The sequence below is a fragment of the Cavia porcellus genome, unplaced genomic scaffold, assembly GCF_034190915.1.
Source record: "Cavia porcellus strain 051 isolate PalLab524CR breed Dunkin Hartley unplaced genomic scaffold, mCavPor4.1 scaffold_6, whole genome shotgun sequence".
Taxonomy (NCBI): domain Eukaryota; kingdom Metazoa; phylum Chordata; class Mammalia; order Rodentia; family Caviidae; genus Cavia; species Cavia porcellus.
The window spans coordinates 52,373,184-52,393,710 of NW_026947489.1; the positions used below are offsets into that span (position 1 = coordinate 52,373,184).

At 38.6% G+C, this 20,527-nt stretch overlaps 1 protein-coding gene across 8 annotated transcripts in view; it reads right to left on the bottom strand.

The window, feature by feature from the left end:
- Tpk1 (thiamin pyrophosphokinase 1) overlaps nucleotides 1–20,031 on the bottom strand; it is a 344,321-nt gene extending 324,290 nt beyond the window's left edge. For all 8 annotated transcript variants that reach the window (XM_063250665.1, XM_013158945.3, XM_063250660.1 and 5 more), the window contains exons 1-2: nucleotides 19,903–20,031; nucleotides 19,603–19,661 (exon numbers count right to left, since the gene is read on the bottom strand). In XM_063250665.1, the coding sequence (XP_063106735.1) occupies nucleotides 19,603–19,645 (43 nt within the window). In that variant the 5' untranslated portion in view covers nucleotides 19,646–19,661; nucleotides 19,903–20,031. The remainder of the gene's footprint in view (nucleotides 1–19,602; nucleotides 19,662–19,902) is intronic.
- Between the last annotated feature and the right edge of the window lie 496 nt (nucleotides 20,032–20,527).

Sequence of the window (20,527 nt, forward strand, 5' to 3'; positions counted from 1 at the left end):
TGTTCTTATCTCAACAGTGAAGCACTTCTGCAACAGCAGCTCTCTTAGATGCCATAAAAATGATTCAGTTTCACAACAAGATTGACTAAACATAAGCCATTTGTACTTTAAAAACGAGAAGGGCAAAAGTATAATATGAAATTTTATCTCAATTATTGCTCTTATCTGGTAAGTAGAAACAATAACTCATCTCCAGCAGAAAGCGAAAGGTTAAATTTACGAGAGGTGTCAAGTAGATAGTACAGCTGTATGCATAACCCTTTCACAGTTATCTAATGTCACAGTCCAATGCACATGTCACCAGGACCCCTGGTTTCTGTGAATGCTATCGCTATGAACAAGTGTGTACACAGGTTCCCTTCATTGCATCTTTTTTCTTTTTTTAATCAACAGGAATTATTGCAGGCATATTCTAACAGATCCACTGAAACCCATAACACTAACTCAGGTGAGTTGATAATAGGCAAGAGAGAACTTTCGGAAACCAATTGTTCCTATGATACTAGTAATTTGGAAAGAGAGAGCAGAAATTAAAGAAGTAAACTATTTTACAGCTTTAAACAAGAACTGTGCAAAGTTTCCATTGGGTTTCCCATGCCTGAACTATTCTAGTTTTGCAAACTACTTTAGAGCCTTGGGCATGAGGCACCTGGAAATTCCTATCAGCTCATTTTCCCCAGTCCTCTCTATCTGATGTTTCTGCCAATGATCCTGGTTTTCCAGTTCTATCCACGTCGACCTCTCCTCATCTCTGTTCCTCTGCTACTTTACCAACCCCAAAAGCATTTCATCCTGTTTCATATTTCAATTATAATGTTAAAAGTTTCAAATTTTAGAGAAGAGGAAAAAGTTACAAGAGTTGATTGCAACACTCACTAGCTGGAGAAGGGGAAAGTCATTTGTATAATGAAAAGGATCTTAGCACACAGAGCAATTAAAAGGCATAAAACTAAAAAATCATTGCTTAAAAGGAACTTTGTTCACTCATGCATCTGTTTCACCGTCTTAGGAACCAGGTGAGAAAATCCAAATCCAAATGCACAGGCTCTGGAGATTCATTCCATCTCCATTTCTGCCTCCATTTCTGGCCTTTTCCCAGGAAATGGTTTGCAGGTCAGAGTTAACAAAGGAAGAGGCTAAAATTAGCTGCTGAGAAACACAGAGGACTCGCTCCAGAAACCTGGAAGTTCCAGGTGTTCCACAGTCACTGGGACACGCCTGCAAATTTGTGAGGCATCGCAGAGCTAAGATTCCTCCTGGAGCCACTTCCAGGGCACTATGCCATGCAGCCATGCCCACATGGGACAAGAACCTTAGAATCACGAGCTTCTTCTTTTACTTTTGCAATACTGGGACTAGCACTTTTGCACTGAGCTACATCTCCAGTTTTCTTTTTATATTAGATTCTGTGACTGTCTGGCTAAATTGCCCAGGTTCAGCTCCAATTTGCAATCATCCTGTCTCAGCCTCCCAGGGGGCTGGGCACCACCTTGCTCAGTTTATTATGGACCATATGATACATATTTCCCTGTACCGTTTTCCCCAGGAAACACTATAAATGGTATAAAGAATGGTAGCAAAATCAGACCAGCATGTGTAAACATTTTATTGTCTCACTAGTGTGAGAAGCTCAAAGTAAATAAGATCCAAAATATAAAACAGGTATTGTGAATTGGGAGAAATTGTTCAAAAGAAAGAAAACTTCATGGGGGAAAGGAGAGAAAGAAAAAAGTTTAAAAAAAAAAAAATATATATATATATATATATATATTGTGTGTGTGTGTATGTGTCTAGGTGCACAAGACATTTAAATAGTTATACAGTAAGTTTTTCTTAGTTCACTGAAAAGTTTTGTGCTAATACTATTTGGACACTATTTCATGTCTGTATCTTGCACTCTGAGTTACTACTATGAAGACAATAGAAAATGTATTATTTAGTTACATTCCTATTAGCCTGATTTGAAACTGTTTTTTTTTTTTTTAATTTCTGTCCTTTTATCTTCTCTCTACAATGGAATTTAAAAACAACTGTATCAAATAGCACAGTGGTAGGCACAGCTGTCTGGGCCACTCTGTCCATCATGATGAAAGGTTCTCTGCTATGGTTTTCAATGTATTTGCACTTTCAATACTTACAGCTTGTGATCTGTCACTTACAGATAAGAAAACTGACTTCAAAGGAATTTAAAATAATTTATATATTCATCTTTTAAATAAAAAAACCAGTAGAGTTTACCTGGTGCTGAAGCATAATTTTTAAAAACATTAAAAGTATGTTTTCATAAAAATGTAAAATGTATACATCAGAGACTTTATTCAATCTATCAGTTAAGGAGGGTATGAATACAAATTTCAGTTGTGTATATGTATGTTTTCAGGCAAACACTATTAGCTTATTGGCTAATAGATGAATAATTGGTACTCATGCCTTAGTATACTAAGAATCCTGTATGAACTACTATTTGTTTGCACCTAGTTGCTTAATGAAATACATTTTTAGGATCTATTCTTTTGTTTTGCTTTGTTTCATGGGCTTTTTTGGTCCTAGAGTCATTATAAAAAATACGACTCAAATACTTAAAAAGTACCATAAGCTCATTTCATAATTTATTTTCTACTGCAACGAAGTACAGTATCTGGGAACATCTTTTCTTCTTCTTAAATAATTTATATCCTCACTGAAAAAAATTAGTTTGCAATAGTATGCATTAAGAATCAGTTACATGACTGTTAATTAGTTTGTACATCAGTCACAAAATAGTCTAATGAAAGTAAGCCAATGGTAGCCACTTGTGGTGATACACATCACTAATCCAAGCACTCAGGGAGAATGAAGCAGGGGGTCACAGGTTTGAGCCTAGCCTAGGCAATTTAGCCAGAATTCATCTTAAAAAAGAAGAAACAGTGTACACCCTGTGTATCTTACTTCAGAGTCCACTAGACAAATTCATTACTTCACAGAAAAGATGCCTAGTATTCTCTCTAGCTGAAGTTCAAGTTATGAACAATTTTACCATTTTAGATTATGACTGCACCAACTTTAGAAAAGCAAAAGTTCTATGAAATAGAAGTTGGGAGGCAGAGACAGCTATCATATGTGAATATTTCCATCAAGAACTAAAGGGCATCCCTTGTCATACTGGAGGCACATTGAGAGGGACACTCTAATATTCTGCTCTTGGACAGACAACTTGGTTCAGCCTTTCTAGAAAGCCACTTAGAAATATGGTGCAGAAACCCAAGGTACTAATATGTTTAATTCTCTTAACTGAATTCTGAAAAATACACCCTAGCATGTAATCAAGTATAGACTAATATATACAAATATCATCCAGTGTAAAACTGAGAACACTGTAATTAATTTAGATTTTCCAATTTTTAGAGTTTTTTCTAGGAACGTTCAATAAGCTCCCAACTCCCTTCTGTGAAACTCAGAGTTTCCTTTATGATGCCTCCTTCACAATTACTCTAATTCCTGGTTATCCATCCATTTGTCCTATTAGTTTATAATACACATGCAGGTTTCAATTACAAGAACAATACTATGCATAATGACTTCTAAATATTGGCTCAATGAAAAAAAAAAGTTAGGGAGTTGAAACACATTCCAAAAAAATCAAACAATGATCCCAAATACAGTATTAATAAGTATTTTTCACTAAATGGCAATTTTTGAATCTACTTTTAAATGATTTTGATCTATTCTCTGACATAGTAACACTTCAAACTCTTGATTTCTTTGCAGAAAAAAGAAAGTCAAATCAGAGAGAGCTGCACTGATTTCAGCTTCAGAACCTTTCAACTAGCCATTTCCCAAAATTAACCCCACGGGTTCACTCAATAAAATGATGCCAACCACCGCAAAGTCTGTGATATTGTGACTACTTTGAAGCACATCTGGAAGAAGGCACACTTTCACAGATGTCTCCTTTGTGAAAGAGCACTCTTAAACTGAAATGCCTACAGATGCAATACATAGAATACCTCTCTGGTTAGCATTTTCTCAAAAGCGTTGCTCTTGACTTTAGTACTCAAACTTTAGAGTTTCTTACAGTGCCATATACCTGGGTGAATGACTACATAGGAAAATGTTACATTTCCTTACTAAAACTCCATACAACCAACTCCAAATGTGAAAAGCGTTATTACAGTCCCACTGACTGAAAACCAAGATCACTCGCACACACACTGGTACCTTGGTTTACAAACTATCTGTTCCTGGATTCTGAGGAAGATGGCCGCAGTCCTGCTTATCACATGATGCAGTTTTCCAAAAGAACCAAAATTCTGCTGAAGGTTTCTGTTTGCCAACCAAATTGTTCAAGAACAGAAGCATTTGTGAACCAAGGTACTTTGCACTGTATTCTGAGAAGCACGCCAAGTGTCAGCAAAGGAGGCATTGCCCTACAGAGAAAGGCCTCCATAAACACTGCCTTCTGCCACCGGGTACCTGTTCTAAATGTACACCACACTGTGCTTTCCACAAACAGCGGGACAACTCAAGGAAAACCACTGGGCACCGCTCACAGAAAAGAAGTTCCCGATAAAGATAAAATACTGTTATTAAATGTAGTGCGATTTATTTGGGTGTTGTTTTCATTATTTTAAAAGAAGAACCCGGTGCACCTCCTAAGCCTGTACGTCTCAGATTTTAAGGACGATAAGACTAACCTGGGAGTCTTGTTAAAATGTGTATTTTTATTCAAGCAGTCTGAGGTAGGGCTAGATAGGAGCAAGGTTTTAGAGCACCAGAAAATTTATGAATGAAAAAAACCCTGCAAAATTCCATTTCCTGGATTTTGTTACTGTTACTGTGTTTTTCTTCAATCCTGAACAATGAACAATGACTGTTCATCATCAATGAACAATGATGTTTAATCAAGACTGTTTCAGAGTATCGATCCTGGATATTCTGCAATTTAAAATAATTAAAACTAGGTTCCAGTCAGCATACCGAGACACACTATCATTTTCCAGGAGCAGATTCCTGGTGCCTGTACTGGAACAGTGAATCTGGAAAGTCTAAAACCCAGGGAAAACTGTATTCCAATGCCTAGAACAGTTCCTGGTACATGGCTGCGAGGCAAATAATTACTCAACAAATAATTACAAACTTAATCTGGAAAGTGCAAAAAATCTGGTTAAAGTTTTCAATATTTGGAGGACACATAAGCAGAAAGCAAGTAAAAAGTCTCCTAAAGTTATCTAAATTGGAAAATAAGAGGTCTAAAGGCAAATGTCATCTTATTTTTAATAAACATTTTTAATTATCATTTACCTGCTAAAGGTGTATATTTTCTCTAAAAGACTGAACTACCTGAACATGGTGAAACAAAACAACCAGCAAGCTGCCTCCCAGGAACACTGAGAAAGACACACAGGAGGCCCGCAAGCCCTTCCAAGGCCCACTAATCCACAGGCCTCTCCACTCACAGCGTCCTCAGCCGAGGAAGAAACCCCAAGAGCAGTTTTCCTGTGTTGGAAAATGAAACTCTTGCAGCAGTAATTCAGCCCAGAAGCCAGAATCCTATACATGACCTAAGAGTAAATCAAAAGCTTAATTTGCTGGGAGTCATGAAAACAAAACAATTTCCAGTGTGAAAAATGAACACTTTCAAAAGGAATGGTATGATAAAGACACAGGAAACTCACACAATAAAATCCATTTGTGAGCATCTGTTTGCTACCTACAAAGAATAATTCTTTATCTTGGTAATCAACAAAAAGAAGGATAATAAAATCCATTTGATGGGAAGGTAATGTACAAATACACCTCAATTTTCTAGAAAACCTCAGAAAGACATCTGGTGTTAATCAAACGCTACAGATGTTCCCCCCTTTTCCTGTTCTTTTTTTTTTTTTTTTTTTAGTGATCAATATTATTTTAGCATGAATATTAAAGTTCACTTAACATGTTCAACTGTCTCATCTAAACAAAAAATATTCTTTCCAATAATACTATAAAGGATCAATTTATAAGATTTTTTTATTTAAAGAAAAAAAGCAGATAAAAAGGGTAGAAATACAGAATTTCAGAAAAATAAACACTAAGAAATCACCAGCCGATAAGTTAGATATCGTCATCTTAGAAATAGTTGCTCCAGATACAAAATTAAAGCATACAAAGTGATAGTCAAACAATGACACTGCAAACAGTTCTGCTCAACAATCCAACAAGAGCTTAGTAATATGGTTATCAGGCCTACACACTTGTTTTTTTATCTTAAAGAGGGTAAGACTAAACATAGCAAAACAGAACAAAATAGTTTATAAGGTAACAATTTAAAGAAACATAGATTTCAAAGCAAGTCCACTGGAGATCTTCACTGTCTATCTTATTGTTTCTATTTTTCTTCCAAATAGTTGTCCCCATCTTCACACACATTGAATTTATACTGGATACTATAGAACTAATCAGATCATTACAGGATGATGAAGGCTGTTTAGGTCTTCAAGACCTGATTTTGGGGAAATCAATAATGTCTACCATAATGTTTCTCAGTCTCTTCATAGTAGCTGTCTTTATCTTTACATATGCTGAAATTGAACATTAGAGACAAGACTAATTCCACTCTGAACAGTGAATGATAGTATTACTAGATTTCATATCACAATGCCATAGAATTAGCACTGGGTTTCTTAGTGTCTCTTCTTCTTGAGAGCATCTGTTCATTATATCGTGTATTATATAATCTGTTCCCATAAATAGTTTAGAAATTCTTCCCATGTTTGACTCTCTACATGTATATCTATCCTTTCTGTATTATAGGGAAAAACAGATCAAAATGACAACAAAATAAATCCCTAGAAAAACATGAAATGAAAAAGACATATAGGACCACAATATTAGGTGATCTACAGTAGTTACTATTTTTCTCATGTTATTTTCAACAGAATTGTCCACCTCATCAGGCATAAAATAATTGAACATAACATTACATAGCTATTTTATTATAAACACAACTTTGAAGATATTGTAGGACTTGAAAGCAGTTAATAATCAAAACCAGAGTGGGTATCTTTTACATCGTGTCATCTTCAGAGTAGTTGTCTCCACTCCCAGACTTAATACTATCAAGGATACCATATTAGAATAAAATCAGTCAAGGCTAAACAGCTGTCTAACAAACCAGCATCAAATAAGACCAGTCATAGTAAGACAATGTAAGTAATACAGGGTTTCAGTTTAAGTTAATAGGAAATTAAGGATCGTTACCATGGTATAACCTGCTATTTTTGGGTTAGCTGTCTGTGTCTTCAAATCTAATATGGGTAGACAGATCGGAACAAAATATAATCAAACTAAACAGAGTGATAAGACTACTGTGACTTTTAAATCCTGATACACTATTAACAGTGTCCTCTGCCTTCCTTTTTTAGACAGCTCCTCCCTTTTTCCTTTCTCAGGGTGCTTTGTATATTTTGGGTCCCACTAGCTCTCTTAGTTTTTAGATTAGGGGGCCAACCTGTTATCTGTCTGAGTGCTGCTAAACCTTTTTGCCCCTGAACTTGATCTTGAGCTGTACTCCTTTACTTACTAAAGTCACAAGGTTTTCCTTCCTTCCAGCTGTGTAGTTCTACACTGCCCAAAAGTGTCATAGCTTTCCAGTCTATTTGCGGCTGCTGGGCAAGTTGTCCCTATTTCTTTCTGGTTTCCTGTCACATATAGCATTATTTTCTCACCTTTGACTCTCAGTTTATTAACCCTCTTTCAGGTTGAGTATATCTCCTATTCAGAGCATCTCAATGGATCCTGCCTCCTAGTCTACTCTGCCTGTGTTTCTTTTTTTTTGTTAGTGTATCAGGGCTATCTATATTAAAGATTATAGCTTACCGTCTCTGCCTCATTTCTGCTATTTTATTCTTCTGTCATTATTTGTCCACTTTACTCTTTCATTCCTCTGTCTGCCCCATTCACTCAGGCCTCTCTGTCACTGTTGCTGGAATCCTGCTATCCCCCCCCCCTCTAGAATGTCCTTCAGTATATTTTGTAGGGTTGGATTGGTGGCCATGAACTGCCACAGTTCCTCCTTGTCTTGGAAATATCTTATTTCTCCATTAATTTTGAGAGTTTTTCTGGGTACATCAGTCTTGGTTGCAGGTTGTTTTCTTTCAGGGATTGGACTATTTCCCCCCAGGCTCTTCTCGATTTGAGAGTTTGTGTTAATAAGTCTGTCATTATTTTGATAATTTTTCCATTGTAGGTAATCTGCTTCTTTTCTCAGGCTACTTTTAATATTCTGTTCTTGTGGTGGATTTCTGGAAATGTGATTATTGTATCTCTGGGTGTAGATCTGTTTTGGTTGTAGGTGGCTGGAGTTCTGTATGCCTCTTTTATCTGGATATCATTTGTTTTTCCTATGCTTGGGAAGTCTTCCTTAATTATATCTGTGAATATTCTTTGTAGTTCATTTGTAGTTACTCCTGCTTCTTTGCTCACATTTTTTATTCTTAAGTTATAAATCCTCAAGTCATCTTCTAGCCTTGGTATTGTTTATTCCTGGTTCCTTATTATTGTCAAGAGATCTTTTCTTTTGTGATCACACACCATAAATCTCTCTTCAAGTTTCAAAAGGCTAACTTTAGTTTCTGTCAAGGCATTTTGCCAGCTTTCAATGGAGTTTTTAGTTTCCTGGTAATCTCTTTGGATCTGTTTCATATATTCTAGATTTTGTTTATATTCTTCATGGAAGGTTTCTCTTCCTTTTCTGAGTTCCTCCGTTCTTCCACCTGTGTTCTCTTGAGAGGACTTTATCATTTCTTTAATTAATCTATTTATATCTTGCCTCACTTGGATCAGAAATAGTTTTAAATTTGTCTATGAGGTCATAAAGGTATTTTTTTTATGTCTGCTGATAACAATATTGCATGATTACTGCACTGGTTCTCTTCTACATTTACCTCTCCTGGGCTTATTTTTCCAGGGTTAGCAGCTGGAGGCTTTTTTTTTTTTTTTTAATCCTATCTCTTGTCATGTTTCTGGTTTCTTTCAGACAGGTGTGTCTGGGGGTCTCTGGCCTTCTCTGTATTGCTTAGGGTCTTTCCCAAGCATGCTAACTGGGGTTTTGCTGCGCTCCCCAAATTGCTGTTACCTGAGATATCTTAAACTCCCTCCCAGGGGCTTGGGATCGTGCAGGGACACTCATCCCAGGCTGCCCCGCCTAGAGTTCAGGGCACAGGCAAGCAGGCCCAATTCCCTGAAGCTGGTCAATCATGGCAGGAAACTGGAAAGTTCTGGTTCTTATTTTGATTATTGTCTGAATAGGTGCCTTCAGAAGCAGTTTCTCTGGGCTCCATTCATGGCAGCGGCTCCGTGGGGCTCTGATCATGTAGGCTTAGCAGTGGCGGAAGACACATTCACCCACCCAGGGACCTCGGGGGCACTCCAGTGGCAGGGGCCTACTCAGCGCCAGTGCCACAGGCTTAGGTCCTCGTGCAACATGGGGATGCGTCCCAGCAGGTCCAGTTCCATGCCCATGGTGCCCCAACACACCCTTCTCCTCACACCCTCCATGCGGCCTGGATCCAGGAAGATGGGGGAGGGGGCAGATGCAACAGCAGCTCCGTGGGGCTCAGGTCGTGCAGGCCTGGCAGTGGAGACACACTCACCTGCTTGGGGACCTCACCAATGCTCTGGGGGCAGGGCCTGCTCAGTGCCAATGCGGCAGGCTCAGGTCCTCGCGTGAGCAGCAAGTACAAAGGTGGCAATGGGTCCCAGCAGATCCGGCCAAGCATGCAGGGCTGCAACCTGCCCTCTTCGCACCCTCCTGGACGTGGCCCGGATCCAGGGAGGCGGCAGAGGCAGCCGGTGGGTGCCAGTCATTTCACTCCCCAGCCTCTGTGGGGCCCGGCAACAGTCAGAGGCAGCAGCTGGAGGTGGTGGCACAGGGATGGCCTGTCTCACTGGCGGCCCACAGGCGCTCAGGGCTGCATGGTGGCGCGGACAGCCAGGAGTATATGTTTGATTCGATTTTCTCACCTATAGTTTCTTCTTGGGACAAGAGAATTCCTCTCCCTCTGTTCAGGGATCCCCATGTTGTATTGAGTTCTAAGTTCACTATCTCAGGGAGCCTCTGTAGCCAGCTATTATCTATCCACCATCTTAGCTCTGCCAATTTATAAGATTTTAAAGATTTAATATATTTAAACTCACTTTAGAAACTTTAATTTCTAAAGGCATATATTTATCAAAATACTAATATGGAAAGATTGGGGAGAGGGTGCCACGGATGCTAAATGCCAGCAAAGCACAGGAAATTGATTCTCTAGCTGAGGTGGAAAAGATGGCCTTTAAAGTTAATGAGATATTACTTAAGGCAAAAGAAACAATGTGGCTATTAACAATGAAGATGAAACAAAAAGCTCTCATCAAATATAATGAAACTAATAAAAATACAATGAAAACTAAGGCAAACACAAAAATGAGATAAAACTTGAACTACACCACACAAACTAAAGGACAGTTCTAGCAGCAAGTCTTAGCAAATTATCATTTAAGGAGGGCAAAAGGAAAAATCTCCAGCAATTAAAATTTATGTACTCAAGTCAAAATAGCAAATTCCCCAGGACACTGAAGAGACCTGAGGCTACCTCAGATGGATTTCCAGTTGGCTAAGAGACTAAAATGAGAGCAATCCTTCAGACTCCAACATGATCTGCTTTAATTTAGCCCTTGATAACAAAAACATCACAATCCTTAGGCAGAAGCTTTAGACAGAGATGAAAAAAAAGATAAAAGTTCTTTAAAATTCAGCAATAAAAGTGCAAGTTTCCTAAATTTCAAAGCAGGCATATATTTTCAATTTCAATGACAAAGTCCATGTTGATCTTAGAAGAAATGCATAATCTAAAAATCTGGGTGTGGTTCACTGCTGTATCTTCAATAGCCCTTTCCAGAGCCATTCTTAGAGAAGAAATACTCTTTCATCTCAAAGTTTATCCTGAAATTATGAGACTATCAGTGGCCCCTTGCTAACAAATTTCTTAAAATATTTAACAAATTATATCACAAACTAAATATAAATCAATTATGTCTAATGAGAAGTTTGCATCTAACTTGAGATGTGTTGCAAATGTCAACTACACACTGAACTTGAAGATTTAATACAAAAAACCCTAATAATTAGTATGTTTAGACTGATTATGTCAAAATGACATTTTAGATAGAGCTAAATAAAATACAAAATAATTTTTAATTCAATGAGCCTACTGGACAATACAAAATTTCATACAAAATTACATTTTCTTGTGTTGTACTGAACACCTTGCTGTAAAGTGTGCTCTTTCAAGGTATTATGGTTTGGATCTTACATGTCTTCCAGCTCAAAGCCTCTATTTTTGGATGCTTTTTATACTGTAAATTTTATAGTTGCCAAAGTCCTTAACATTTAGATATATTCATATTTTACTAAATGCTAAGAAACGAAGGGACATGTCAAGCTACCAGAATTACTGAGGACACCTAAAACTTAAACCTCTGTCAGTCTTCTAGTTCCAAAGGCTTTCTACACCCTGATGAAGCATTAGAACTCTGCCTCAGCACACGGTTCACTATGCTATTACAATATAATAACTGTGTAATATAATTGTGTTGACTTGATCAAGTATACATTGAAAATAACTAAATGACAATTTAAAATAAACCTCAATAAGACATTCAATTCAGAACTCCCAAAAGATCACAGTCATGGAACTCTTTTAAAAATTTAAATACATGATATACTCTTTTGAAAAACATAATGAATGATCAATAAAAGGCTTACCAGCATAAAATTTATGATGATCAAATTATGTGGAGAAAATAAAATAGAATTGTAAACTCAAAAGTTATCATATATGTGCAATATTACACATCAAAGTACAGTATATTTTATTCCATAGGATCCACTTAAGCATGTTGCAAAGGCCTTATTTAAAATATCAATAAGGTCAAGAGGAATTACAGACATGAGAAGCAACTATGCTGGAATTTAAAAGAATGAATTAAACATGTAAGTGTGCTTCATTGGAAATAAGGAACTGGGGAAATCATTTTTGGAACACAAATTTAAATATGGATGAGTAAAAATACTGTGAAACTTTATAATTAAGAGTTATGAATATATTCCTATTTTAGCTTAAAAACTATTTATAAAACAATGGGCTATAAATATAAAATTTATAATGAAGTTTTTATATGATGAAACATTATGAAATTTTATTTCATTTTACTTTACATTTTCTAACTTTCAATCTGTGCTACACTTTGAATGCAGTCAGTGTCCTATGAGAGTCCACTATGACCAGAGGCTTGGCCCACAGGGTAGACCCGCTGTGTGGTACTGTAGATCTGTAGCAGAGCCTACTGCGAAGTACAGAGTCACCGCGGGGGTACCTCAGATGGATTGCAGGGTGGATGCAGAGCTCTTTCTGCCTCTCCATCCAGATGTGACCACTTGACCCCACCCCCACCTCTGCCATCTGATGCCATCCTGTCTTCAAGGAACCAAACCAATGGAGTCGCCCTATCTTGGACCTTGAAATTCCAAAACAAACCTCAGTAAGCCATCTTTTAAGAAGCCCTTGTCAGGTATTTCACTGCTAATGAAATACCAACAAGCAGCAAATACAATGCGTGTTTATATACATGTCACAAAATTGCACAATATTTTTTACAGTATATGTCACTAAAGCTGGGAAAAGAAGTTTGATTTTTATTGATCTAGAAATTAAAAAGTTTACAACTGCTGTGTGCCTTAAAGAGTTTGTGAAGAATGTATGAAAGTTATGTTCCTGAAGATGTGACTCTACCTTTGACACCTAAATATTTAGCTCTTCATTTGTCAAAGGTTTCAAACAGTTCTAACTATAAAACTCTGTAATTATGACCACAGACACTAAATAAGGTAAAAACTACATGTTTATAAGAATATATCGAAGACATTTGTATTCACAAAGTTTAAAATGGCCATAGCATGTCCTCAGATTAAATATTTTGTATTAAAAAACAAACAAACAAACAAACAAACCTTTAAGTAAATTTAAAAAGCAATGAGAAAAACAGCTGGGTAATACCACCTATTACTCCTAGGTGGCAATCTTGGACAGCATGTCATAGGCAACTTTAACAGTAGTAAGCATGTGTGTGTGTAAACAAATTTAAACTTGGGAAAGATACCATAAAACACTAGGCAATGAAAACTTCTAAGTTCCTTTAAAACCTTACAGGAACATCTTTTTACATGAGATGTTATTACGCAAAGCACTGACTACTGGTATATTAGGTTAAGTAAGGCAGAACCATGACATGGATGACACAACTTAATAGACTTTTTTTTCACCAGACAGGGTCCCAATATGTGGTTCACATTGACCTTGAACTATGTAGCTGGCCTCAAACTAATGGCAATCCTTCTGCCTCAGCCTCCTGAGTGCTGGGATTATAGGCATGTACTACCAAACCCAGCTAATTGACTTTTAGGGTAAAGTCTGTTTATAGACTATTCCAAAGGGGGAGGGAAAATACATTTTCAAAAACTTTTTCCCTGTGATGAATTTTCCTATTCTCCACATTCTAACTTTACCCCACTGCTCAATCACTCTCCAATCTTCATCAGTATTCTTCAGCCTAAGGATACCCTCTCAACACACTGCCGGCACTGGAAGGCTGTCATGCTCTGAAGCCACCCTGAGCTCCATCAAGGTCAAGGTCGACCTCTCATCTGTAACGCCCTTCTGATTGCCCTGTGCCTCTCTAAAATTAAACCCAGTGCTCTTCTGAAACTCTGCTTGACACTTGCTCAACCCACAATTTCTTTGCCATCTCTAGCCTGCTGCAGTTTCCCTCAAAACATGACAGTTCCATTGTGGCCTCTATATTCCATAATTCAGCATCTAACTAGAATCCACCTTGTTTTATTCCTGACTGTTCAATGATACCATGTACTCCTGGGTGAAAGACATGGTGTAGTTCATGTTTTGTACAACCAGTACCAAGCATGTGTACCAGTTAGGTGATACTAGAAACACAAATGCATCTCCTCACTCAGCAACTTCATTTTCAGAACTTTATTCTTTTGATATATTCATATAAAGATATAAAAATACTATGATCAAAGATGTGTTATTGAATGTAACAGTAAAAGCTTAGAAATAAAATAAATGTCTGTTAAGAAAGCCTTGAGGGCCGGGAATTTAGCTCAGTGGCATAAGCGCCTGCCTGGCAAGCGCAAGTTTGTGAGTTCAGTCCCTGGTACCACCAAGAAAAAAAAAAGGGAAAGCCTCGAGTTGCCACTTCAGCAGCTATTGTGGGGTCTCCTTGCAGGTAACAACTCAAGTTCAGAGGTAGTGCGCCCAGCCCCAATCCTGCACGTATTTCAGCAGCCATCATGGAGGCTCCTGGCCAGTACCCAACTCAGGTCAAGAGGCAGTGGCCAGCCCCACCCCAGGTGCACTCCATCAGTCTTCCAGGACCCAGTTCAGGCTGGGAAACGCAGCAGCCAGCCCTGTACCTGTGCACCTAATGGCCAATATCAGATATTCATAACCAGCACTGGCCAGGAGAACCAAATAGTCTTGCTTCAGAGAAATTGTAGCCAATGCAGGAAGTGTCTGGAACCCCAATCCCGACTTGTTCAGAAGAACCTAGGAATATGTCAAGATGAAGAAGCAAAAGACAGTCTCTGGCCTCTAACCCAAGCAGAGCAAGTCCAAGAGATGTAAAAAGAGGCCAGGAGTTGCACACCTGAAGTTTCTGAAGTAATGGCAAATGAAGAAACAATTTCATGAGGCTAGAAAATAAATTAGAAAAGAAACACTATATTAGGTAAAAGAAGAAATGGAAAACATAATAAAAGAATTGCTAAGCATCTCTAAAGAAAACTTAAATAAAAAAATAGAGGAGCACAGGAAAACGAGGGAATGAACAATGTAAGAAAGATTTAGAATACATGAAACAGATAAGATATATCCAGATAAATAAAAACAGTCTTAACAGCTGGTAAAACTACTTAAAAGAAACTGAAGATAGACTTTTAAAGCTTGAAGACAGGTTTGCAGCTTGCAATCATGAAAGGAAAGAGCTCTTAAAAATAATAAGGAACCAGTAAGCAACAATTTAATGGCTGCAAGACAACACAAAGAAACACAACTTAAGAATAGGCGTGAGTGAAAAACCAGGGGTCAACACAAATGACATCAGAAATCTACTTACAGAATCGCAGAAAACTTTCTAAGCATGGGAAAAGGATGTGACATTTAAATAAATGAAGCATACAGAACTTCTTCTAGTCATAATAAAAATAAATCTACACCCATATAATCATCCCAGAAATTCAACACAAGAACAGAATATTAAAAGTTATATTAAATATTAAAAGTTGTTAGAGAAAAGAAACAGATCACCTACAAAGGAAAACTCATCAAAATCACAAGACTTCTCAACACAAACCATCAAGTCAAGAAGAGGCTGGAGTGAAATATTGTAAATCCTGAAAGAAAACAACTTGCAACTCAGATCAATGTAGCCTGCAAATCTTTCTTTCAAAATTAATAGAGAAACAAGATACCTCTAGGACAAAGAACAACTAAAGGAATTTCACGATCACCAAATTACTCCTACAAAGAATATTGAAGGGTATCCTAGAAAGAGATAAAAATGACGATGGTTCCAGGGACTCACCAATTGGAGCAGACAGTTCAATACAGGGAGCCAACAGCAGGAAAAGAGCATGGCAGAGATGAGCCAGTACATGTTGGCCATAACCATTTATGTAAATGGCCTTAATTCAACAATAAAAAGAAACACAGGTAGAGTGGATCAGGAGACAGGTTCCATCAATATGCTTTGTACAAGAAATACATTTAATTTGAAAGAAAATTCATAAAGTGAAAATCAAAGGAGAGAGAACAATGCTCAATGTGATAGGGAACCAGAAAAAAGTTTGGGTCGCTTGCCCATTAACTGCAGAATGGAAGAAATACATGGCGTTTTTATACAATGGAAAGCTACTCAGCTATAAAGATAACCTCGAGGCTCTTGTAGGTAAATGGATATAACTTGAGATCATGCTCATAGATGAAATGGTTCAGTCATACCATTCCTACTATTGTCTTCCTACTACAAAAACTCAAGGAGTTAGTGGGATCCAAAATGCAAAATAGATATTGTGAAAGTGAAAGGGGAGAGATGTCTAAAAAAGGAAAGCAGTGGCCATTGTTAATATTATATTTTGAAACCCTGTTTCATTGTTCTGTTTGGTTTTGTTTTGGTTTGTCTAATTTTATTGTATTTGATCTCATGGACAGTTATTTCAAAGATAACAAAATACATTATGGTAACCATTACTGATTTTCTTGTTTTGAAGCCCTGTACTGCTTTGTTTTGATTGATTTTATTTTTTTTTTTATTTTTATTTTTTTACTATGTGTGATGGTATAGGCAGCTACTTTGAAGATGACAAGAGGCATTATGGTAGCCACTGTGGTTTTACTGTTATCTTATTCTGAAATCCTGTATTGCTTTCATTGTTTTGTTTTGATTGGTTTTATTTGGTTCTATTTTGTTTGATTTTATTAAGCCTGATGTTATGAGCAGTTATTCTGAAGATAACAAGACGCATTGTGGTACCCATTATTGGTTTCTTTTTATCCTGAAGTTCTGTACCATGTTCATTGCTTTGTTTTGATTGATTTTATTCTGCTGTTTGGTTTTATTCCCTTCAAAATAAAAAAAAATTAATAAAGTATTTATGTTGCCCATTAAAACACAACACAAAGCCTGAGGTGACTCTGCTTGTAGCCCACAAGTACTCAGTGAAGAAGCTGCAGAAAAGTTGCAACTTTTAATCCAATTAGAAGTTGGATATTTTAATTTTTAATTATTTATACACACACACATAATTTAGAACAACACTAATGCTTTTTACTTCTCTTTTTTGCTGGTGGCTTTGTTTTGTTGTTACTGTTGTTTCGTTTTGTTTTAATTTTTCTTTTTGCTAGGAATTAAAGCCAGGCCTCATATTTGCCAGACACACATTGTACCATTGAGGTACAGCCCCAACCGTCACATAAATTTTTTAGGATAAATCTCTAATACATTAAATCGGCTTTTTAACTTTAGAAAGACTTCTATTTTGTTTGGGGAAAAAAAGGCACACATGACATGCAAATTTAAAAAATACTTACATATTTTAATACATTGCCCAGTTAATCATTTACAAAACAATGATATAAACCCACTGTTTGAAACATGTACTAATGGTTCTTTTTGCACTCTACAGGATAGTCACACTCAGCTTAGACAAGTGTTTAAAAACTGGTAAACAATTTTTTAGTTAAAAAACAACGAAGAAGCTTTAAATACTTATCTTTTTCTGAGATGGTGATCAACCCATAAAATAAGAATTTGGTATCACAATACACTTAGCAACTTCTTAAATCTGTGGAGAACCAGCTTTATTACTGGACTGCCCAATATACCAAGTCCAAGCAGGTAGCAGAAATAAATCATGCCAACAAATTAAATTCACAGAAATTATAAAGATTTCTCTTCCAGATAAGTTTCAAATGTCTGCTTGATGACAAAAATTCCTTTGCTGAAAACTTAACCTCAAATATTTACTGAATTACTATAAAGGGCCAGGATACATTACTCCGTCATAGCAACTGTTCCATTTTTACATATCTTAAGACATAATCTATAGTCAGTATTAACATGCCTGGGGCCCTTGCTTTACGGTCAGCATTAGAAATGAAACAAATTTCTACCAACAGAGACAACAGGAAGAAATTCACAGTGACTTCAGGGAGCACTGGACTCTCTGTCTGTGGAGCTGCACCAGACCCAGGATTTCTGTTCCCTAAGGCCTTGCTAAGGAGGGAGCAGAAATGGGGCCATAAAAAGCACTGAGACCTGTTGTGCACAGGTACCAACTCCTTGCAATGAATGTAGTCATTGTGTACTGCAAATATATACTAAGAAAAGCAAAAATATGAAAAAAGAAATGTGACTTAAGGGGTCAACGCCTCCTCCTACAAGCTTCTGATAAAAGCAAGTAAGTTGTCTTTCCTTGTAAATCACTCCAAACCTTTTCCAACTGGGCACTCAGATCAACTGCCTTTTTGCTTTCCCCTTTGGATTTACTGCTTAATATAACAGTTCATATCTACTGAAGTAAAGGGCCTTACATATATAAACTCATTTATACTTATAGTAACTCTGTCACACAGTTCTATTTTACAGATAAAGAAACTGAAACAAAAAGTCAAATACTACAGAGCAAGCCTAGGATTTAAATCCACAGATCAATTCCTCAGTACAGTCTTTATTATAGGACACTCATCATTACGATATACTTTTAATCCAGAAAACATCAGCAACTTCAGACAATAGAGCTCTCAGGTGTCAGGAATAAATCTGAGAGTCAACAATTAACCTGAGACAAATGCTCAACTTTGGAAATGCTGTAGATCCCACTTCTATTGGCTGCCTGGTAATTATGAGATTCAGTGCACAAAATGTTGAGATTTCATTAACGTTTAAGCACTGTTTAAAACACTGACACCTGATCTCCTAGCCAAGGAAAAAAATGTATTGAATTTTTTCTATCACAGTTATCATGTGTGAAATACCATATATCCTTAGTTATGTACTACCTAATGAGATTTCCAATAGGAACAGACCACATGTCTAGGACTGGTCCTTCAGATTAAACAGTCAAGTGGTATCTAACCACCCTCATTTACCTAAGGTCACTCTGAGTACACATGGAGGAAATCATCTAAATAAGTATGTCAGAATGCTTCGCATTCCTAAGACACACACAACCACACATATAAAGAATGCAGCAGAGAGAATACCTACCCTTGGGAGTCTTATATTACCTACATCACTATTTGCAAGATGTAAAACCACTGAACAAGCTCAAACAAGACCCATGAATCCCTGTTTACAAGAAACACTTGTAAACAGAAAAAAACGATCCTTTCTATGAAACTGATGAATTATAAGTTCTAAACCATGGAAATATATAAAAACTACTAAAAAAAATACATCTAACCTTACAGAATTATCACCCAGAAATCAGTACACCTAAGAATAACTGCCACTAATAAAACGCATCTTCTCTGTCCTAGTAAAAGAGAGTAACTTGATTTTAAAAATCTGTGGGTGTTACACATTTAAGTGATTGACTATAACCACTTACATATCTTTTAAGGGTAAGCTATAACGGCATCAAGGACAGGTGCACTGATTTTCCTTTGAACCTTTAATTTCTGCTGTCCTGGGGATGCGTAGTGAAGGCGGTAACCAGCTAGAACTCCTGGCCTGTCTAATTAGTTGGCTCCAGGTGGAACACACACACTCGGCCCTCCACCCCTTCCTCCCCGAGGGTTCTGCCTCCCAGGGCCCCTACGGGGCCAGGGTTCCTACTGATGTCCATTGTGAATATATGGAAAATGATGCGGGAGGGACTGAGCAGGATGCTATCTATGGGCAAACAGATCAGAAACCGGACAGAGGGCACCTGCGACCGTCCATGCCTGAAGCCTGGCCCCACGGCCTCGGGCTCCCTGGGGCAGGCGCCTGATGACGCTGCACAGCGGGGCACAAATACAGTACCAGCGGGAAGCAGGGGCTCCAGCGGGGTAAACTCATGCTCCATGGCGGATAAGGCGCCTCTGCATTAAAAAACGAGATAGCGCAAACTTAGACTCTATGAAACCTAACCAACACCAGATGCCCACTCCCCACCGGCCGCACAGCCCCGCCTGAGAGCCGCGGTGCCCCGCGAGCGCGCGCACCAGGGCTGCCCCGCCAGCCGCCCGCGCGCTGTCTCCATCCGGGCACTAGCGCGGCGAGAGCGCGCCCCTCCCGCCTCTCCCGCTCCCGCGCCGCACCCCCAGCCGCAGCTGCTCTTACTCAGGCAGATGGAACCCGAGCGGCGGGCCAGAGAGAACGCTCGACTGCTCCACGCTCTTCTGAGCAGCCTAGGCGCGCGGCCCGCGCACGCGGATTTAGGGCCCCGAGGCTCCGCCCACTTCCGGAATGCGCTGTCGCCGGGAGGGTGGCGCCGTCCGCTCTCCACCCGGGCCCAGCGGAACCACTAGTGAAGAGGATTTCCTCTGCACCGGCTGCGGAGTGTATAAACCCCTACTTTCCCGCAACAGCGCGGCCGACTTTCTCTTTAATCTGCCTGTAGCCGCAAGTGTCCGTCCTGAAACGCCCCTGCTTCAAAGCCATTGCTTCCTGCCATTTGTGGGAACCACAGCAGGTGCTCTTTGGAAAAAACAAATTACTGGGTGCTGCTCCTGGCTACCCACGAAGAGTCTCCGCAGCCTCGTCAACACCCGCCAAGCCGCGTCCCCGCACTAGCTGGCTCTTCCTTGAGGCAAAGGGCCTCACCTGCCACCTGCCCTTGGCTGATCTTGTGGAGAATCCGGAAAGTCACCTCCAGCCTCTGCAGAAACATCAAACTGACTTGAGGAAACTGACAAAAGCTTACAAAGTTTTAGGCTTCGGGCGGGAGGGGGGGTTCTTTGGGGGG